The sequence below is a fragment of the Carassius auratus genome, chromosome 5, assembly GCF_003368295.1.
Source record: "Carassius auratus strain Wakin chromosome 5, ASM336829v1, whole genome shotgun sequence".
In the NCBI taxonomy this organism is placed as follows: Eukaryota; Metazoa; Chordata; class Actinopteri; order Cypriniformes; family Cyprinidae; genus Carassius; species Carassius auratus.
Genome location: NC_039247.1, coordinates 29,898,195 through 29,917,907, shown reverse-complemented (window position 1 = coordinate 29,917,907; position 19,713 = coordinate 29,898,195). Strand labels below are relative to the sequence as shown.

The 19,713-nt window shown below is 41.5% G+C and overlaps 1 protein-coding gene across 8 annotated transcripts in view; it reads left to right on the top strand.

Annotated features, from left to right (window-relative positions):
• The first annotated feature begins 230 nt into the window (after positions 1-230).
• LOC113085130 (ephrin type-B receptor 4-like) overlaps positions 231-19,713 on the top strand; it is a 41,966-nt gene continuing 22,483 nt past the window's right edge. For 6 of the 8 annotated variants that reach the window (XM_026255103.1, XM_026255099.1, XM_026255102.1 and 3 more), the window contains exons 1-4: positions 717-1,094; positions 15,587-15,657; positions 15,738-16,019; positions 17,490-17,880. In XM_026255103.1, the coding sequence (XP_026110888.1) occupies positions 1,013-1,094; positions 15,587-15,657; positions 15,738-16,019; positions 17,490-17,880 (826 nt within the window). In that variant the 5' untranslated portion in view covers positions 717-1,012. The other 2 variants (XM_026255098.1, XM_026255100.1) reach the window with 2 other exon arrangements.

Below are 19,713 nucleotides of genomic sequence, written 5' to 3'. Positions count from 1 at the left end.
TAGAGGCTCTTCAGAGGGTTCCGCTGGTGTGGCGAAGTGAAGAACCTCAAAAGGTGCTTCCAGGAACCTTTAGTTGTTACAGTGTGGTCATGCTACTAAAAAGATCCAAAACTAGATTTAACGTTTGAAATTCCTAATAAAAATTAAATTAATAATTGGAATGCTGAGACTGTGTCTCCTACTCTGTCGTGTCTGTCAGCTTGTTGTCTTTGTCCTCTCTGCTCTGCGATGTTTTTCACTCCACAGATAATTGACGTATGTCACTAGAGAGGTTGGATATAGATGTCATGAAGCGCGATGTGGAACATCAGCTCGCGGCTAAAATAAATGCTTGTTTCAGTACGATTAAACAAAGAAAATGAAGTAGTAGCATAGTAACTAAGTATTTGGGTGGCACCCGGGGTGGCCTATCAGATGTCAGCGATGTCCAGTGCCACCCCGGACACCCCCTGGCTCCGCCACTGTGTTTATAAAGTTACCGAGGACGCGGTGGATCCACTGACGGATCCACTGAACGCGCGCGCTGGAGGAGGACGCGAAGGATTTGTCATATTAGCTGGATTTTAAAAAGCCACCCCGTTTCTGAGTGGAAAACTAGGACTAAACGAACTACAGCCATCACACGCAGCGAGCGCGCGGCGTTTCTTTCTTTCTTTTTCATTTTGTGTGTGGGAGACAAAACTGGCACATGTTCGCGTGTAGATTGAGAGGTAATTTGTGAGATTTTGTTTGGTTTTGTGTTCTTTTAAGACATTGTCAGTTTTTGCATTTCGATTGGCATAGAAACTTATGAATTATTTTTAAAACCGCATTTTCTTTTCTTAACAACAAACTAACGATAATTCAACTGTGTTCGTCTGAAGTTGAAAGTGTTTTTCTCTCATGACTTGGTGGCTTCCCCGTGCGATTGTTCTTTCCTGATGGGTGCCAGACCCAGCTGACGACTCTTGAACCTTTGCAGTGTTTGTCCATCTCTGTAAACAGTCCCCAGTGAAGCGCGCGTGACTCCACGATGGAGCTCTTCTCCAGGAATGTGTGCGCGCTCTGGATTATGGTCCTGCTGGAGTTCCTGCTCGAAACTGTGGCGGATGAAGGTAACCCCATCATTCTATTGAACGCAACTACCTGTTGACTCCTTATAGAGAAAGATGTGTTACATATAAAAGTATCATAACACACTATATATACCAAACAGAAGCAGTTTTATTGTAATCATTATGCGTTATTTTGACTGGACATTACGCCCATTCCTCTGTTTTACATGCTTGTAGGACTCAGTGGCCCTTACTGAGAAAGAATTAATAAATCCTGTCTAGTTAGCAGCATGGTTCTGTCTAGTAAAGGGTACAGTTTCACCTAATCTCATGTTAATCTTGAGTACATATAGAGTAGTACTGAATCCTTCATATCCAGTGGCAACCCATAAATTTTTTATAAATAAATATATAGGCAACACAAACAGCTTGACTTCACTTATAGCGCCGGCAGATTCAACTTGACAGAGGATGTGAAAATGCCTCAAAAATCTGGAAGTCAAAAACGAAAAGAGAAGAAAACAAGAGAAGTGAAAGAGACAAAGGGTCGACAGTATGTTACCCAATATTTCACAAGAAAAGGTGGGTTTTTAAGTAGGCCTAAATTGTTTGTGGACCGCCTGTGACAATGATCGTAGCCCACGGCACTTTTCTGTGCGTATACGTACGTTTGGTACACGAGGCCCTAGGTCTCTACGGTAGCATTTTTTGATAAGTTAGCACGTTTCGATAGAGCAGGGTGCAGCAGGTGTTCGGCTTTGCCTCACATGCAGCCGGTGTCTGCAACCATACTTTAAAGCTGCAGTAGGGAACTTTTGACGCTCTAGCGGTTAATAAACAGAACTGCTTGCATCTTGCGGAAGAACATCGAAGCCGGAACTACTTCTCTCTGTTTATGTCTATGAAGAATCACAAAGATACTGGGTTACTCCGCCGCGGTACCCCCGAAGCAATCTAAAATAGTCCGAATATAAACACATATTATAGGTGCACCCTAGTGATTCAGGACAAACTAAAGACACTGTTTGGAAAATGGATTCATTGTGTACTCGCTTATTATGTTCATTTTTCTACATTTTGAACACAAAGTTACGGACCGCAGCTCTGATTGGTTGTTTCTTACCGGGAGCGATGGAGTTTCTGCAAATGGCAATAGGACACTGGGAGGAGCCAGAGGAGCTTGATTTTTTCACAGATTATCTGTCTCATATTCTACTGTCAGGACATAATGACAGGTTTAATAAATATGTAAATAATATTTTTTTTACAAAAGTTCCCTACAGCACCTTTAATATATAGGAATGCGACGCTCAAGCTTGCGCATAAAGCAATTGAGTCAAAACACCAGCAAAGTGATTCTGACCGTGTCAGGGGAAAGACATTTTAATTATTTAGTAATAAACTAGTGCTTTCTGAGTCAATGTCGAGTGCAAAGATGAGGCTGATGAATGCAGACACTGACTCGCCATCTCATGGACGTGCCTGCACCTTTTCATACATACTACAAAATTAAAGAGTATTACAAAATCGAGTGGACGAGTTTTCCTATATTTATTTTTATTTATTTTATATTTATATATATTTATTTTTATTATATATAATAAATAATAATAACCTGTTTCGGTTATATTTACTATTTATTGCAGGTCTCCAGACTGAGACCAACTACATTTTGTGAGCAGTCACACTGGCGCGACCACCACATTGTTCAACGCATTAAAGCTGCCTTTTCTGTTGCATATGAGGAACATCAAACACAACGCGTTTGAGCTGTGCACCGCTTTGAGTGTAGAGTCTGGTTTATAGGGGGACATTTTGAGAGGCAGTGGCCCAAACCACAAAAAAGGGGCACTAGGGGGTGGGTGCTTGTTAACTCAAGTGATACAGTTGTTACAAATATACAATTAAAAGACAAGAAAGCACACTCTGTAATAATTTCAGACTTTATTGTAGATGCTTTGATAAGAGTAGTCTCTCCCTTACTCTCCAAGCCTGCTTCTGCCTCATCTTCAATGGAAGTCGGGGAGAGTGTTATAAGTTGAGCCAGTGCAGTAAGTTGACCCACCCCATGTTTCTTGCCAACTTTACACTTTTACTGTCATGTAGCCATTTATTTTGGAACCACCCATAATTTCTGCCAGAGAAACATACAGGAGGACTGGAAGGCATCCATTAACTTTATAAACGGTTTTTGGCTTGTCAAAGTAATAACAGATCTAATGGCTATTACATCAAAGCAAATGTATACAAGTCTAACAACATGTATTACACAGCAATAAAAGAATTAACATTAAAATGTTTTAAAACCTTACCAGTTTGTTAGTTCTCTTATAATCCATGAGAGCATACAAAACAATTGTAGCAAAATGACAGTGTGTGAGACTAGTCAACTAAACTGAACTGCTGCTGCTTGTCGATATTGGAAATACTATTTGACTAGTTAAAAAAAAGACATTATTTTGAAATGTGGAATTAAAAATAATAATAATGAAAACTAATTTTATTGTACCTCAGACCTTGCATGCATACATGCGTTTTCTTTGTGTCACTTGCTGTATACGCTGTATTCAGCGTATATATACTTAGGCACATTGTGCGACATGTAATGTTCCTCAGTATACCACAACTAGATGTTTATTGATTAGCTGTTCATATAAAAACATTGCAGCTGAATTCATTCTCTTCAAAAACAAAGTTTAATTGCCCAAAACATTACATACACCCAGACCATAATTTATATATACATGTACAGATTTCTTGTGACACAGATGTTAACTTTGGTACTCTGATATATTGTTTAGCAGCTGTAGCATCATGCTTTGCAGGAAGTTTCACGAAGAGATGAACAGAGAACGTTCTACTTTTCAAACAGAGCATAAGCTTTCTTGTCTGAATCGCATGTCAGTTCCTTCATAGGGGCCTAGTGTAAGATCTCTCTTATCCCCCCCAAAAAGTTAGCCTCATTCTGCGCCTCTCTTGAGCTTGCACTCCCCCACTTGCCCCCCGTGGGCGACTGCATGTTCAAAGCCATTAATCTTTTGCACTTTTCCTCTCTGTCCATCCAGTGTGTACCTGCGCGAACCCTTCCATTTCCTTCCCAATGCTGGTTGCATTTTTGTTGTTTCTTAATTAAATCCATAACCAGCCCTAAACATAATACTTAAATCTGATTGGCTGATAGGAATGTTGTGCACATTTTTCTTTGATAAATCCCATTAAACATTATAACAGATAAATAACCCTTATGAATGCATTCACAGATAAACCATAGAGATAATATACTCTTGAAGTGCCTTTGTTTAGATGGAGAATGTAACAAGTATTAATAAAAGATCATCATTAAGGTGTCTGGGTGCAGTGTGTGTGTGGAGCAGATGAAGTGTGAGCATAGACAAAAAACATGGGAGCTTGTTTCCACACACAGAAGCTGTTGCATTCTGGGTGGTTTTCAGACATGTTTGCCTTTAAATCCACGCACTGTGAAAGAAGAATTGTTGAGAGAGCTTAAAAATTCAGTGCATGATGTATTCAGATTTTAGGTTCCCTATCTCTCAGTCACTACGATTAATGTTGAACGACATATGGGGTCTCACTTGGGAGGCCAATCATCTCTGAGTTTAAGAGAAAATGGCAATGAAAATTGGCTAGTGGATTTAACATACTTGAGCCACTCCCCATGCCCACGGGTATACAGTCTTGTTCAAAATAATAGCAGTACAACGTGACTAACCAGAATAATCAAGGTCTTTAGTATATTTTTTATTGCTACGTGGCAAACAAGTTACCAGTAGGTTCAGTAGATTCTCAGAAAACAAATGAGACCCAGCATTCATGATATGCACGCTCTTAAGGCTGTGCAATTGGGCAATTAGTTGAATTAGTTGAAAGGGGTGTGTTCAAAAAAATAGCAGTGTGGCATTCAATCACTGAGGTCATCAATTTTGTGAAGAAACAGGTGTGAATCAGGTGGCCCCTATTTAAGGATGAAGCCAACACTTGTTGAACATGCATTTGAAAGCTGAGGAAAATGGGTCGTTCAAGACATTGTTCAGAAGAACAGCGTACTTTGATTAAAAAGTTGATTAGAGAGGGGAAAACCTATAAAGAGGTGCAAAAAATGATAGGCTGTTCAGCTAAAATGATCTCCAATGCCTTAAAATGGAGAGCAAAACCAGAGAGACGTGGAAGAAAACGGAAGACAACCATCAAAATGGATAGAAGAATAACCAGAATGGCAAAGGCTCAGCCAATGATCACCTCCAGGATGATCAAAGACAGTCTGGAGTTACCTGTAAGTACTGTGACAGTTAGAAGACGTCTGTGTGAAGCTAATCTATTTTCAAGAATCCCCCGCAAAGTCCCTCTGTTAAAAAAAAGGCATGTGCAGAAGAGGTTACAATTTGCCAAAGAACACATCAACTGGCCTAAAGAGAAATGGAGGAACATTTTGTGGACTGATGAGAGTAAAATTGTTCTTTTTGGGTCCAAGGGCCACAGGCAGTTTGTGAGACGACCCCCAAACTCTGAATTCAAGCCACAGTACACAGTGAAGACAGTGAAGCATGGAGGTGCAAGCATCATGATATGGGCATGTTTCTCCTACTATGGTGTTGGGCCTATTTATCGCATACCAGGGATCATGGATCAGTTTGCATATATTAAAATACTTGAAGAGGTCATGTTGCCCTATGCTGAAGAGGACATGCCCTTGAAATGGTTGTTTCAACAAGACAATGACCCAAAACACACTAGTAAACGGGCAAAGTCTTGGTTCCAAACCAACAAAATTAATGTTATGGAGTGGCCAGCCCAATCTCCAGACCTTAATCCAATTGAGAACTTGTGGGGTGATATCAAAAATGCTGTTTCTGAAGCAAAACCAAGAAATGTGAATGAATTGTGGAATGTTGTTAAAGAATCATGGAGTGGAATAACAGCTGAGAGGTGCCACAAGTTGGTTGACTCCATGCCACACAGATGTCAAGCAGTTTTAAAAAACTGTGGTCATACAACTAAATATTAGTTTAGTGATTCACAGGATTGCTAAATCCCAGAAAAAAAAAATGTTTGTACAAAATAGTTTTGAGTTTGTACAGTCAAAGGTAGACACTGCTATTTTTTTGAACACACCCCTTTCAACTAATTGCCCAATTGCACAGCCTTAAGAGCGTGCATATCATGAATGCTGGGTCTTGTTTGTTTTCTGACAATCTACTGAACCTACTGGTAACTTGTTTGCCACGTAGCAATAAAAAATATACTAAAAACCTTGATTATTCTGGTTAGTCACATTGTACTGCTATTATTTTGAACAAGACTGTATATAGGTGACAGGTGCATCCACTCATTCAAATTTTAGCTTCAGAGCAGAGTGGTTGTATGAAAGCTGTTATACTCCACAAAGCCATTCATCTGCTGTGTGTCGGGAAGCTGTTCAGTACAGTGCAGACAGCGGTGTCCCTTTCAGTGATTCCCCTGGGCGCTTCAACTAAAATAGCAGATTTCCTAAAAGAGCAAATCATGGACGATTCACGCTTTTTTTTAAAGACGGCGTTTCATCCATGTCCTTCTGGATGTGTCCGTTTTCTGTCCTCTGACAACGGCCACGAGTGTTGTCTTCCATTTCTGGGCATTCAGAAAACTGAAGATGCGTTCGAGGATGGTTCATGCCCGCACTGAATGTGTGACCATGGCAAGGCTGCAATCACATCTCTCCTTTCTTAAAGAGAAAGGAGCTGTCACTACCCATTCCGGTTGGGCCATGCCACACAGACCTCTCAGTCCTTCCACAGTGCTTGTCCTGTGCAGCTGCGGGTGATTTTGCTGGGCTGTCTTATGGCAGTCCCAATGAGTAGTTCAGTTTGCCGCCGGGGATCAGATGTCAATTGCAGCATCGGGATGGGCTATTGACCTCTGTGGATGAAGATTTGACGGGGCTTCCCCCCTCGGGTGTTGTCACTACTGCCAAATTGGACTCAGAGTTGACAGCCGTGCTTGCCAGGGCAGCTGTGAGCATCAGGATGGAGGTGAATGCACAGCCCAGCCCTGAGTGCTCATGGCTGTTCAATTGGTTCTCGGTGTAGAGCACGGCTCACAACTGCGGCTTGCTCTGGTTCCTTTCTTCCCGGATGTGCATGGGGAAGTGACGTAGTCGTGGATGGCCAGAAGCCGCTCGTTTCCTTCCTCTGTCCTCACTACACTCGATACCGTTGCAGTTAGGGGCTGCATCTACATTCCCCAACAGGAAATTGCGATTGTGGTGTACTTGTACACTCATCCAAGGCCTGTAAGCTGTCGGCCGCTCTTGGCCACTACAGTGCTGCGGGCCAAGATGCTTCTGCCCTGCAAGCCATGGCTATCTTGCAAATTCACCAAGCCAAGGCTTTGACAAATGCACGAGGGTAGAACCAACCCGAGGTTGATGCAGGAGCTGTGCACAGTGACTGACCTCACCCTTCCGGGCGAGGGAAGTCACGATGCAGTCCCTTGGGAAGGAGATGTCCACTCTGGTGGTCCAGAAGTGCCAACTCTGGTTCAGTCTGGTCGGGATGAGAGAAACTGACAAAAGTGCACTTTCTCAACACTCCTGTCCCCTAGGCTGGCCTGTGCGGTGATTCTGTCGAGAGGTGTGCCCAGCAGTTTCTGACAGTACAACAGCAGACTGAGACCATACAGCGCATCTTGCCCCGACGTGATCCTCTGGCTGCCACCGCTCCATTGTGGGCCGTGCTTCAGCCTGCTCTTTGCTGTGGGTGCCCTCCTGCGCCATCCACATCGGCTCCGCCCCGTACTGAGAGTTCTTCAAGGCCGGCACGTCAAGCCCCGTGCAGGAGAGCGGTGACCATCCATTCATATCCAGCTGTAAAATCGACCAACGGCCAGCGGTACCCACATTTTCAATAAAAGATCAATTTCCCTGAATCTGCAAGTCTTGAATTGGGCCCTGCACAAGCTGCTGTTCAAGATGTATAAAATTACAAAATGTGGGAGTCTCAAGTGTCAGTTGGATTTATGAGAACAACCTCTGCAGTGTGAGAGATTACAAACTATTTTAATAGTCTTGCACAATAACATAAATGACACACCAGTCAAATCCTCCTCAAGAGCAAGTAGGCAGAATAAGAAAATTATTTAAAGGGCCATATTGACATGACGTATGTATCCAGTTTTGACTACGTCTGTCTTCACAGTCATACGACTCTCATTACAATTACATAATGCACTAATTATAATTACAGTATATCATTAAAGTTATGTATACATAACATTCTCATTTTAAGCATTATGTAAATAATCACAGTTATGTTTCTTGTTCATGTTTATAATGTTATATTTTAGTATAGTACAACATTGTATTCACATGATGTAGCATTTTCTTTACAGAAATAATTTGGCTGATGAAATGATTGGGGGAAGTATGAACAGTACCTTGGTGTTCTGTGTTAATCATTTGAGCCTCAGGAAATTACCCTATCCCGATGTTAAGCTGTTATTTTGTCTGTGACCTTGTGACCAGTCCTGATGCAGTTCAGCTAAAATTGTCACAGATCAACTTTGATCTGTGGAACGCAGCTCTCAATTATTTTTCCGACGAGGACCTGTTGCTTCGGCACCTCAGTCAGTTGGGGCTTCAGGTCAACCGAGAGAAGAGCAAGCTCTCCCCTGCACAGAGAATCTCTTATCTCGCTATGGAGTTAGACTCGGTGAGTATGATGGCAGGTCTCACCAGCGTGCATGCCCAGTCAGTGCTGAACTGCCCGAGTTTCTTCAAAGGCAGAACAGTGGTACCACTGAAACACTTTCAGGGGCATATGGCATCCACTGCCGCAGTCACGCCACTCGGATTGCTTCATATGAGGCAACTTCAGCACTGGTTGCATCATGTCGCATGTCTCAACTCGCCCGCCATCTCCTCCTCTGGAGTCAGACGTGGCTCAAGTTGCTAACATTAACACGGATTAATAAATTGGGGTTCCATCTCCGTGTGGACGGGGCCGAAGAAGTAATGGGTACTTATGGTTATGGATAGAAATGTAGCGGCGTAAAGAGTACAATATTTGCCTCTCAAATGTAGTTGAGTAAAGTCAGGAGTACTCCCCAAAAATGATACTTGAGTAAAGTACAGATCCCTCAAAATTGTACTTAAGTACTGTACTCGAGTAAATGTACTCCGTTACTGTCCGGCTCAGTATATCATGTTAATATATTGCTATAGTTAAATTCCATAACATGCCAATTACATGTGATACCAATTTAACATGTTCGCACATACATAAGTTCTTACATAATTTTTTCGTCAATTCTTAGTTTTTGCCTTGATAATAGAAAATATGAGCTAGGCATCATGTATGACAAAAATGGGATATGAGCTACAAAATGACCAGATCCTGCCATTAACTATATAGAAGACATATCTTGTATGTATAGGGCTTATATGTGGATATGAAGAAGCAATACAGGAGACCTATATTTCCTGTATATGCACATATATGCACCTCAATTTTGCCTATACAGTATTGTTCAAAATAATAGCAGTACAATGTGACTAACCAGAATAATCAAGGTTTTTCGTATATTTTTTTATTGCTACGTGGCAAACAAGTTACCAGTAGGTTCAGTAGATTCTCAGAAAACAAATGAGACCCAGCATTCATGATATGCACGCTCTTAAGGCTGTGCAATTGGGCAATTAGTTGAATTAGTTGAAAGTGGTGTGTTAAAAAAAATAGCAGTGTGGCATTCAATCACTGAGGTCATCAATTTTGTGAAGAAACAGGTGTGAATCAGGTGGCCCCTATTTAAGGATGAAGCCAACACTTGTTGAACATGCATTTGAAAGCTGAGGAAAATGGGTCGTTCAAGACACTGTTCAGAAGAACAGCGTACTTTGATTAAAAAGTTGATTAGAGAGGGGAAAACCTATAAAGAGGTGCAAAAAATGATAGGCTGTTCAGCTAAAATGATCTCCAATGTCTAAAATGGAGAGCAAAACCAGAGAGACGTGGAAGAAAATGGAAGACAACCATCAAAATGGATAGAAGAATAACCAGAATGGCAAAGGCTCAGCCAATGATCACCTCCAGGATGATCAAAGACAGTCTGGAGTTACCTGTAAGTACTGTGACAGTTACAAGACGTCTGTGTGAAGCTAATCTATTTTCAAGAATCCCCCTCAAAGTCCCTCTGTTAAAAAAAGGCATGTGCAGAAGAGGTTACAATTTGCCAAAGAACACATCAACTGGCCTAAAGAGAAATGGAGGAACATTTTGTGGACTGATGAGAGTAAAATTGTTCTTTTTGGGTCCAAGGGCCACAGGCAGTTTGTGAGACGACCCCCAAACTCTGAATTCAAGCCACAGTACACAGTGAAGACAGTGAAGCATGGAGGTGCAAGCATCATGATATGGGCATGTTTCTCCTACTATGGTGTTGGGCCTATTTATCGCATACCAGGGATCATGGATCAGTTTGCATATGTTAAAATACTTGAAGAGGTCATGTTGCCCTATGCTGAAGAGGACATGCCCTTGAAATGGTTGTTTCAACAAGACAATGACCCAAAACACACTAGTAAACGGGCAAAGTCTTGGTTCCAAACCAACAAAATTAATGTTATGGAGTGGCCAGCCCAATCTCCAGACCTTAATCCAATTGAGAACTTGTGGGGTGATATCAAAAATGCTGTTTCTGAAGCAAAACCAAGAAATGTGAATGAATTGTGGAATGTTGTTAAAGAATCATGGAGTGGAATAACAGCTGAGAGGTGCCACAAGTTGGTTGACTCCATGCCACACAGATGTCAAGCAGTTTTAAAAAACTGTGGTCATACAACTAAATATTAGTTAACAACCTCTGGATCAAGTCAAGGTGACTATGTTGCGGGATACAGGGGCGATGCAGTAGTTTATAGTGGCTGATACATTACCATTCTCTGAGCTTACTTTTTGCAGAAGTCACGTGCTAGTACGCGGTCTCGAAATGAGTACTATGAAGGTTCCTTTGCATCAACTTTATTTGAAATCTGATTTGTTTTCAGGACTTGTGAAAGTTGGAGTGCGTGATAGTTTACCAGTGCATGGAGTGAACTTCATTCTTGGTAATGAAATAGCAGGAGGTAAGATTTTTCCTCTGCTGGAAGTCTGTGATAAACCTGTTTTGTCGGATAAAACTGATGAATTGTTAGAGAAATTCCCTGAGGTTTTTTCTGTTTGTGCTGTGACACGAGCACAAGCTCATAAATTCGCTGATGCAGACGATTTATCCTCCACTTTCATGGTACCTACGGTTGGGAACGATGTTCTGCTGGCTGAGATCGGTAAGCCCGATGACAAAGTCATTGTTTTGAAGCCAAATGATTTAGAATTACAAGTCACTAGTGAGAAAATTATCGCAGCTCAAAAGGATGATTTTTCTCTGCAAAAGTGTTTTTCCTCTGTCGTTTCTGTGGAGGCGGCACGGAAGAGGAGAAATGCTTACTATATGCAGAATGGGTTGCTGATGCGTTGGTGGTGTGCGGATGTTGGGGGTGATTCGGATTGGACTTCTGTGGTCCAAATCGTCATTCCTACGTGTTATAGACATTTAGTACTATCGCTGGCTCATGATCATGATTTGTCTGGGCATTTAGGTATTAAGAAAACGTACCATCGAATTCTGAGACATTTTTTTTGGCCCAGAATGAAGGCTGATGTGGCCAAATTTTGTAGAACATGTGTGACATGTCAATTTTCAGGTAAGCCAAACCAGGTGATTCCGCGCGCACCGCTTGTTCCTATACCAGTGATGGGAGAGCCTTTTGAGCATGTTATTGTGTTGGCCCCCTACCTAAATCAAGATCTGGTAATCAATACTTGTTAACAATAATGTGTACAGCGACGCGTTTTCCCGAAGCGATACCACTGAGGAAAATTACGGCGCCGGTGATTAGCAACGCGCTTGTAAAATTATTTTCAATGTTTGGATTACCGAAGATTGTGCAGTCTGATCAAGGTACCAATTTTTTGTCAAAGATTTTTACACAAGTGTTAAAGACTTTGAACATTTCTCACAGAATTTCGAGTGCCTACCATCCAGAGAGCCAAGGAGCTTTGGAACGGTTTCATCAGACCATGAAAGCGATGTTACGCCGGTATTGTATGGATACGAGTAAAGACTGGGACGAGGGGATACCTTTAGTTTTGTTTGCTGCTAGAGAAGCAGTACAAGATAGTATGGGATTTAGTCCTGCTGACCTTGTTTTCGGTCATACTGTGAGGGGTCCTTTAAGGATGCTTAAAGAAGATATTCTAGCTAGCCAGTCGAGTGCTACAACCACTGTGCTGGATTACGTGAGTAAATTTCATGAGCACAAGGCTTGTGCAATGGCACGAGAATCATTACTAAAAGCTCAGGTGGCAATGAAGAATAAATTTGACCGTAAAACTGTTCAACGGCATTTTAAGGAGGGTGATCAGGTGCTTGTTTTATTGCCTGTAGTTGGCTCTGCCTTGTCGGCACGATTTTCAGGTCCGTATGAAGTGATTAGAAAAATGAGTGACACTGATTACGTGATTGGTACTCCAGATCGCCGAAAGAAATCACGCATGTGTCATGTAAATATGCTGAAGGCATATCATGTTATAGAGTCATCGCAAGATGTTGGATTTCACTGCTATGCAGGACAAGGAGGATGATGGAGTTTTGGTACGACACACATATCAGCAGTGCGCCAGGTTGAAGAACTCTGAGGTGCTGGCTGATTTAGATTCTCATTTGTCTCATCTGTCCGAGTCTCATAGAAATGACGTGAAAAAAGTAATTCATGACTTTCCTTCGTTATTTCATGATGTTCCTTCTCGTACTACTATTCTGCAACATGACATTGACGTGGGTAATGCCACCCCTATCAAGCAACATGCTTATAGAATGAATGTTTTTAAACGTTCTGTGATGAGATCTGAAGTTGAGTATTTGTGTGAAAATGGTCTAGCTAAGCAGAGTTTTAGCCCATGGAGTTCTCCGTGTTTGCTTGTGACTAAGAGTGATGGATCCGCTAGATTTTGCACGGATTATCGAAAGGTAAACGCAGTGACTGTTCCTGATTGTTTTCCCCTACTTCGTATGGAGGACTGTGTGGACAATCTGGGGTCCGCTAAATTTGTCAGTAAATTAGATTTACTGAAAGGTTACTGGCAGGTGCCTTTAACGTCACGTGCATCTGAAATTTCTGCTTTTGTGACCCAAGATGATTTCCTGCAATATTGCGTTATGGCATTCGGCATGCGCAATGCCCCAGCCACATTTCAAAGGCTTATTAATATTGTGCTCGCGGGTGTCCGAAACTGTAGTGCGTATTTGGATGATCTTGTAATTTATTCACCTAATTGGTCCGCACATGTCTCAACGTTGAGAGAGGTATTTGACCGCCTGGATAAAGCTTCACTGACATTAAATTTGGCCAAATGTGAATTTGGTCAAGCTACAGTTACGTATTTGGGCAAAGAAGTGGGTCAAGGACAGGTAAGACCAATAGAGGCAAAAGTGACTGCAATTGCAGAGTTTCCTGTTCCTGCTACGCGCAAGGAACTTCGTAGATTCCTTGGGATGGCCGGTTATTACCGGAGTTTCTGCAAGAATTTTTCTACTGTGGCCAATCCTCTGACATCACTCCTTAGCCCTTCATGCACTTTTCTGTGGAACGATGAGTGTCAGAATGCCTTTGATAATGTCAAAGCTTTACTATGTAGCACACCTGTTTTATCAGCTCCTGATGTTGAACGAGCTTTCAAACTTGAAATCGACGCAAGTTCTGTTGGTGCGGGGGCAGTGCTGGTGCAAGAAGACGCTCAGGGTATTGACCATCCAGTATGTTACTTCTCACATAAGTTCAATAAACATCAATTGAACTACTCTACGATTGAAAAGGAAACATTGGCCTTACTATTGGCGTTACAGTACTTTGATGTATATGTGAGTTCAACCATTTTGCCTGTAATCGTTTTCACGGATCACAATCCTCTAGTGTTTTTAGGTCGCATGTATAACCAGAATCAGAGGCTGATGCGTTGGTCTTTGATGGTACAAGGGTACAATTTAGTAATTGAACACAAGAAAGGTTCGGATAATATAATTGCGGACACTTTATCCAGAGCTTAGGCTAATGTGCCCTTGTACATCTTACAGGATGAAAAAAAAAAGTATTTTTTCTTTTTTAGGGGGGAAGTGTTACGTCCCACGTGGACTTGTGTTTCTCTTTGTCTTTGTGTGTGTGTTCATTACTTTCAGGTGGTGCTCATTGGTTGGTCGGCAGGTGTGTCGTTACTATCACACACGTCATAGAAGCTGGTGGACCAATCCGATGGCGCGCTGCCGGGTTTAAAAGGCCCATTCACAAGAAGCACGGAAGATTGTTCTTTTGCCAGATTTCAGCCAGCTCATGTGAATTGATCTGTTCCTCTGCTCCAAAGTCATGAACTGTTGTTAATGTTTGAGTTATGCCTAGTCTCTCTGATGTGAGTAATACTCCTTCGTGTTTGTTAACTCTGACGTTGTATTTGCTTGTGCGTGTAACATAATCTGTTTAGCGCATTTAATGTGTTGCTACTGAGTTTATTCTGCCGATTGTGGAATGTACAGCGTGAACCAACGGTAGGCAGTTTGTTGGAATTGTTAGCTAGGCGGAGAGTGATCGCCACTGTTGTATTTATGTTTGTTAGTTAGAATAGTTTATCTAAGGCGGCGAATCCGCTGAAGATTTCGGGGTTTATTTCTACATTTTACTTTGCTAGTTAGTTTAGAGGTTGGGTAAACTAGCTATGGTATTTATGTTTTGATTGTTTAATTACTTTGGCGACACTCTTGTATTCTATTCTTTATTAATATTTTCACCTTTTATATTGTTTGTTTTGGTCCTGGTAACTGCATCCACTAAAGATTAAACGTCTTGTATTATTGAAGTCTGGTCTTTCTGGTTTTTTTCTGCTTGCTTTCATAGCAACAGTAACTCACGCAAGTGTTGCGCAATCATCCCATTTAACATCTTTTTAACACATAACAGCATAGAAGGGGCAGAAGGGGTGTTACGGGCTGGCCTGGAAGATAAGGGGCAAACAGTGTCTAAACAAGATGTAAGAGTGGAGCAGAAAGTATCAGTAGCACTGTTAGCATCTTTATTATTAACCCTTTAAGCATGTTAAAGAGAGACGGTTTCTTAAGTGCAGTTAAGTGGTCTTTTACTATATTAATATTTTATTATCTGTCTCACCCTCAGGTTGTTCCAAACCTGTATTAATTGCTTTCTTCTGTTGAACACAAAAGAAGATATTTTAAAGAATGTTGGTAACCAAACAGTCGACTGTAGCCATTGACTTCTATAGTATTTATTTTTAAGTCCATTCTTCAAAATATCATCTTTTGTGTTGTTGTTTTTTTTTCTTTTTTGCAAAAATGCATACTTTTAAGATGTAAAGTACAGTTCAAACACACTAAGCAAACAACAAGGCAAAATTGTATTATTTTTATTTTTATAATTTAGATTTTTAATGAACCCCCCCTCTCTATCTTGTGTGTGACAGAAGTCCTGATGAATACGAAGACAGAAATATCAGATCTTAAGTGGACAACAAACTCTGGCTCTAAACCTGAGGTGAGACCTGACCCCTCCATATAGACCAAAACCTCAGTCAATGCGTATGTTATTACAGCCCATCTCCTTCTTTTGTGCAGTGGGAGGAGATCAGCGGTCTAGATGAGGAGAGCAACAGCGTGAGGACCTATCAGATCTGCCAGGTCGACGGCTTGTCCAGTCACTGGCTGCGCAGTAAGCTGATCGAGCGCCGAGAGGCATCGCAGGTGTACGTGGAGCTGAAGTTCACCATGATCGAATGCTCATCGCGAACCACGCACCACCGATCCTGCAAAGAGACCTTCAACCTTTACTACTACGAGAGCGACACGGATGATGCGACTGCAACCCACCCCGCGTGGATGGAGAACCCCTATACCAAGGTGAGAAATCAAAGACGGAAAGCTATGTAGACACACTTTTTCTTTAAAAAATACATACGTTTTAGCATACATCTTTTAAAAAGAGTTTACGGGAATAATATCTGTTAAAAGAAAATACTTATATGCAAACAGTATCTAATGTTTTCAGACACTTAACTGCATGCAAATAATTTATAGAATAATATTAAATTACATTTATAGTGCTTTCTTCTTAAAGACTTAAAGTACACTAAGTTCTCTTTGTATCATTACTTCTATTGTGTTTGAAATATGGTTAAAGTCACTGCTGAATGTACTGACAAGCATTTGTAGTGAACTATAATAAACTTTATTTTAAAATAATCAAGTGCATTAAATGTGCTTTAGTGTGTTAGTCAACACATCAAAGTAAGTGTGCTACTTTAAATGATAATAAAAGATTATTAAAACAAATGCACTTAAAAAAAACGTTCAAATTTTTTTACATTTCACTTTAAAATATAGTCATGAAAGTGTATTCTAAATACACTTAAGTTGCCCTCTATTTCATTAATATAATTTTTGTCTGCAAGTGCATTAGAGAGAGAGAGAGAGAGAGAGAGAGAGAGTAAGTACAGACCAAAAGTTTGGACACACCTTCTCATTCAAAGAGTTTTCTGTATTTTCATGACTATGAAAATTGTAGATTCACCCCGAAGGCATCAAAACTATGAATTAACACATGTGGAATTATATATGGAATTAAATACATAAAAAAGTGTGAAACAACTGAAAATAAGTCATATTCTGGGTTCTTCAAAGTAGCCACCTTTTGCTTTGATTACTGCTTTGCACACTCTTGGCATTCTCTTGATGAGCTTCAAGAGGTAGTCACCTGAAATGGTCTTCCAACAGTCTTGAAGGAGTTCCCCGAGAGATGCACTTGTTTTACCTTTTGCCTTCAGTCTGCGGTCCAGCTCACCCCTAAACCATCTCAATTGGGTTCAGGTCCGGTGACTGTGGAGGCCAGGTCATCTGGCGCAGCACCCCATCACTCTCCTTCTTGGTCAAATAGCCCTTAATGCCTTCAGTGTGACTCTACAATTTTCATAGTCATGAAAATAAAGAAAACTCTTTGAATGAGAAGGTGTGTCCAAAATTTTGGTCTGTACTGTATATATATATATATATATATATATATATATATATATATATATATAGTTTATATATATATGTGCACTTGTTAAAGTACCAAGAGTATAACCCTAAAATGGCTGTGGATAGCACATCATTTGGGCTCGGGAGACTCTGATGAGAAACGTTTGAGATCACACTCTGAATAGAGTTTGGGTTATTATTGAAGTCTGTAGAGGTGATGTGAGATCATCCATTTAATCTCAATCCTGTATGTGTAGAAAACACTGACTATCTATGAGGTCGGCTCTCGTTTAGTCTCATGGGAACAATCGATTTCTCTCTTTTCAGTGTTTACGGTATCTCTGCTTCCATTAGGTCGACACGGTGGCTGCGGACTTCCTGCTGCGCAAAGGTGGAGAGAAGAAGTTTAATGTCAAAACGCTGCGTTTGGGCCCTTTGACCAAACGTGGATTCTACTTGGCGTTTCAGGCCCAGGGCGCCTGCATGGCGCTTCTATCTGTGCGTGTCTTCTTTAAGAAGTGTCCGGCTCTCACACGCTCACTATCCGTCTTCCCGGAGACTGTTCCACGCTCGCTGGTCCAGGAGGCTGTGGGCCAGTGTGTGGCCAACGCAGTGCAGCCTGGACCCAATCCCAGACCGCCCAAGATGTTCTGCGGGGAAGATGGACAGTGGGAGGACCAGCCCACCACCACCTGCACTTGCCTGCCGGGCTTCGAGGCCAGCCATGGAGATATGGAGTGTAGAGGTGAGTGAGAACACAGATGATGAGCTGTCATCAGTTGTGTTACAGTCAGTTGTGTACTTAAGTAAAAGTACTGAAGTACTTGTTTTTAAAAGTACTTGAGTATCAAGAGTACAAGAGTACATTTTCTAAATATTGCATTACTACTGCCACAGTGCTTACATTTATGTAAAAAAAACGTCCTACATGGAGTTATGAGAAATGTTAATGTTAATACCTTGGAGAATGTAAAAGGAATTGAAAGTAAAATCAAGTCATTTTCATCTTTTTACTATGTTTCTTTATTTAACATTTCTCACTTGCCCACAAGGCAATAGCACAATGGCAACGCTGACAAAGAAATGTAGCAGAGTAAAGAGTATAATATTTGCCTCTCAAATGTACTTGAGTAAAGTCATGAGTACTCCCCAAAAATGATACTCGAGTTAAGTACAGATCCCTCAAAATTGTACTTAAGTACTGTACTAGAGTAAATGTACTCCGTTACTGTCCGGCTCTGCTGGTGACATAGGTCTGCGCCCGTTTCTCAGTACAAAGTGCGCTGACTTTGAATGTGCATCCTCGGTAGTTCAGACTTCCCACATTCGACTCAGGAGTGTGATGTCCGCGACGACGCAAGCCCGGTAATTCTGCAAACAGCAGCGTACTTGATAACATCAGTCAGCTTGCCTTGACTACTGCAATATTCCTCACTGTACATTTAAAATAAATGAAATATGAATGCAGACCAAAGATTACCTGTTAGATTTACTCAAAACAAATTATATCTTATGTTTAACCACTAAAGAGACATCAGAGCCAGCGGCACTTATCAGAAGGTCCAGCCAACTTGAGGCTGCTCTCGGTGGATACATGATCACTGAGCTCCCGCTGATTGCGTGGAGCTCACGTCTCCGTGATCGGCGAAACACATTTTTAAATGGGCGCCGTCTTTATAAATAAACCACAGATTTGAGTTTTAAACAACTACATTCTCGCCTTAAATACTTTTAAAATTACATTTCATGACACAATAACAGTAATATCTTGAAAATGTTGATCCAAATAAATGGTGGTTGAACTCAACCAATGCTGCGTGAACTCAACCAATCAGGATGTTTAGCGCCCAAGTCCTGTCCCCGAAAGTTCCGGAACTTTGAAAAAGTACTACCTCGCCAGCAGGGACTTTCTGAGGGGATTTTTTTTACCCGGAACTTTATTTAGTTCCTGGTTCCTGCGGTGGAAACACACCGAGTACCAGACCAAAGTCCCTAGTTCCTGGGTAAAGTTCCTGCAGTGGAAACGTGTCTTTAGAGCCCCCATCAATACCATTATTCCCCTTGCTTTAAGCATACAGTAAAAGCATGGGATATGATGCCGGGCGTGTCACATTGGGTTATTTGCTGCATTTCGCTTGAAGACCCCCGCGCTTTCGAGCCAGGGCAGATACTACGGTAAATGAAGAAGTAGCACATTTACTTCATGTCGAGATTGCGAAACTGCTGAGAAAAGGTGCTATAGAAACCGTCCCGCTGAACCAGAGTGATGCAGGTTTCTACAGCAGATATTTCCTCATCCCAAAGAAGGATGGAAGTCTCAGACTCATCCTAGATCTCAGGCGTTTGAAAAAAGCCCTCATGCAGAGATCGTTCAAAATGCTCAAGACCAGACAGATTCTTGTGCAAATATGCCCGAGAGACTGATTTATCTCAGTGGATCTGAAAGATACCTATTTTCAGATTTAAATAACGCCCCATCACAGGCCTTTCTTGCGATTCACCTTCGAAGGTTAGAGCTATCAGTTCTCCGTCCTGCCTTTCGGTCTTTCTTTGGCACCTCTGGCTAATTCTAGCACAG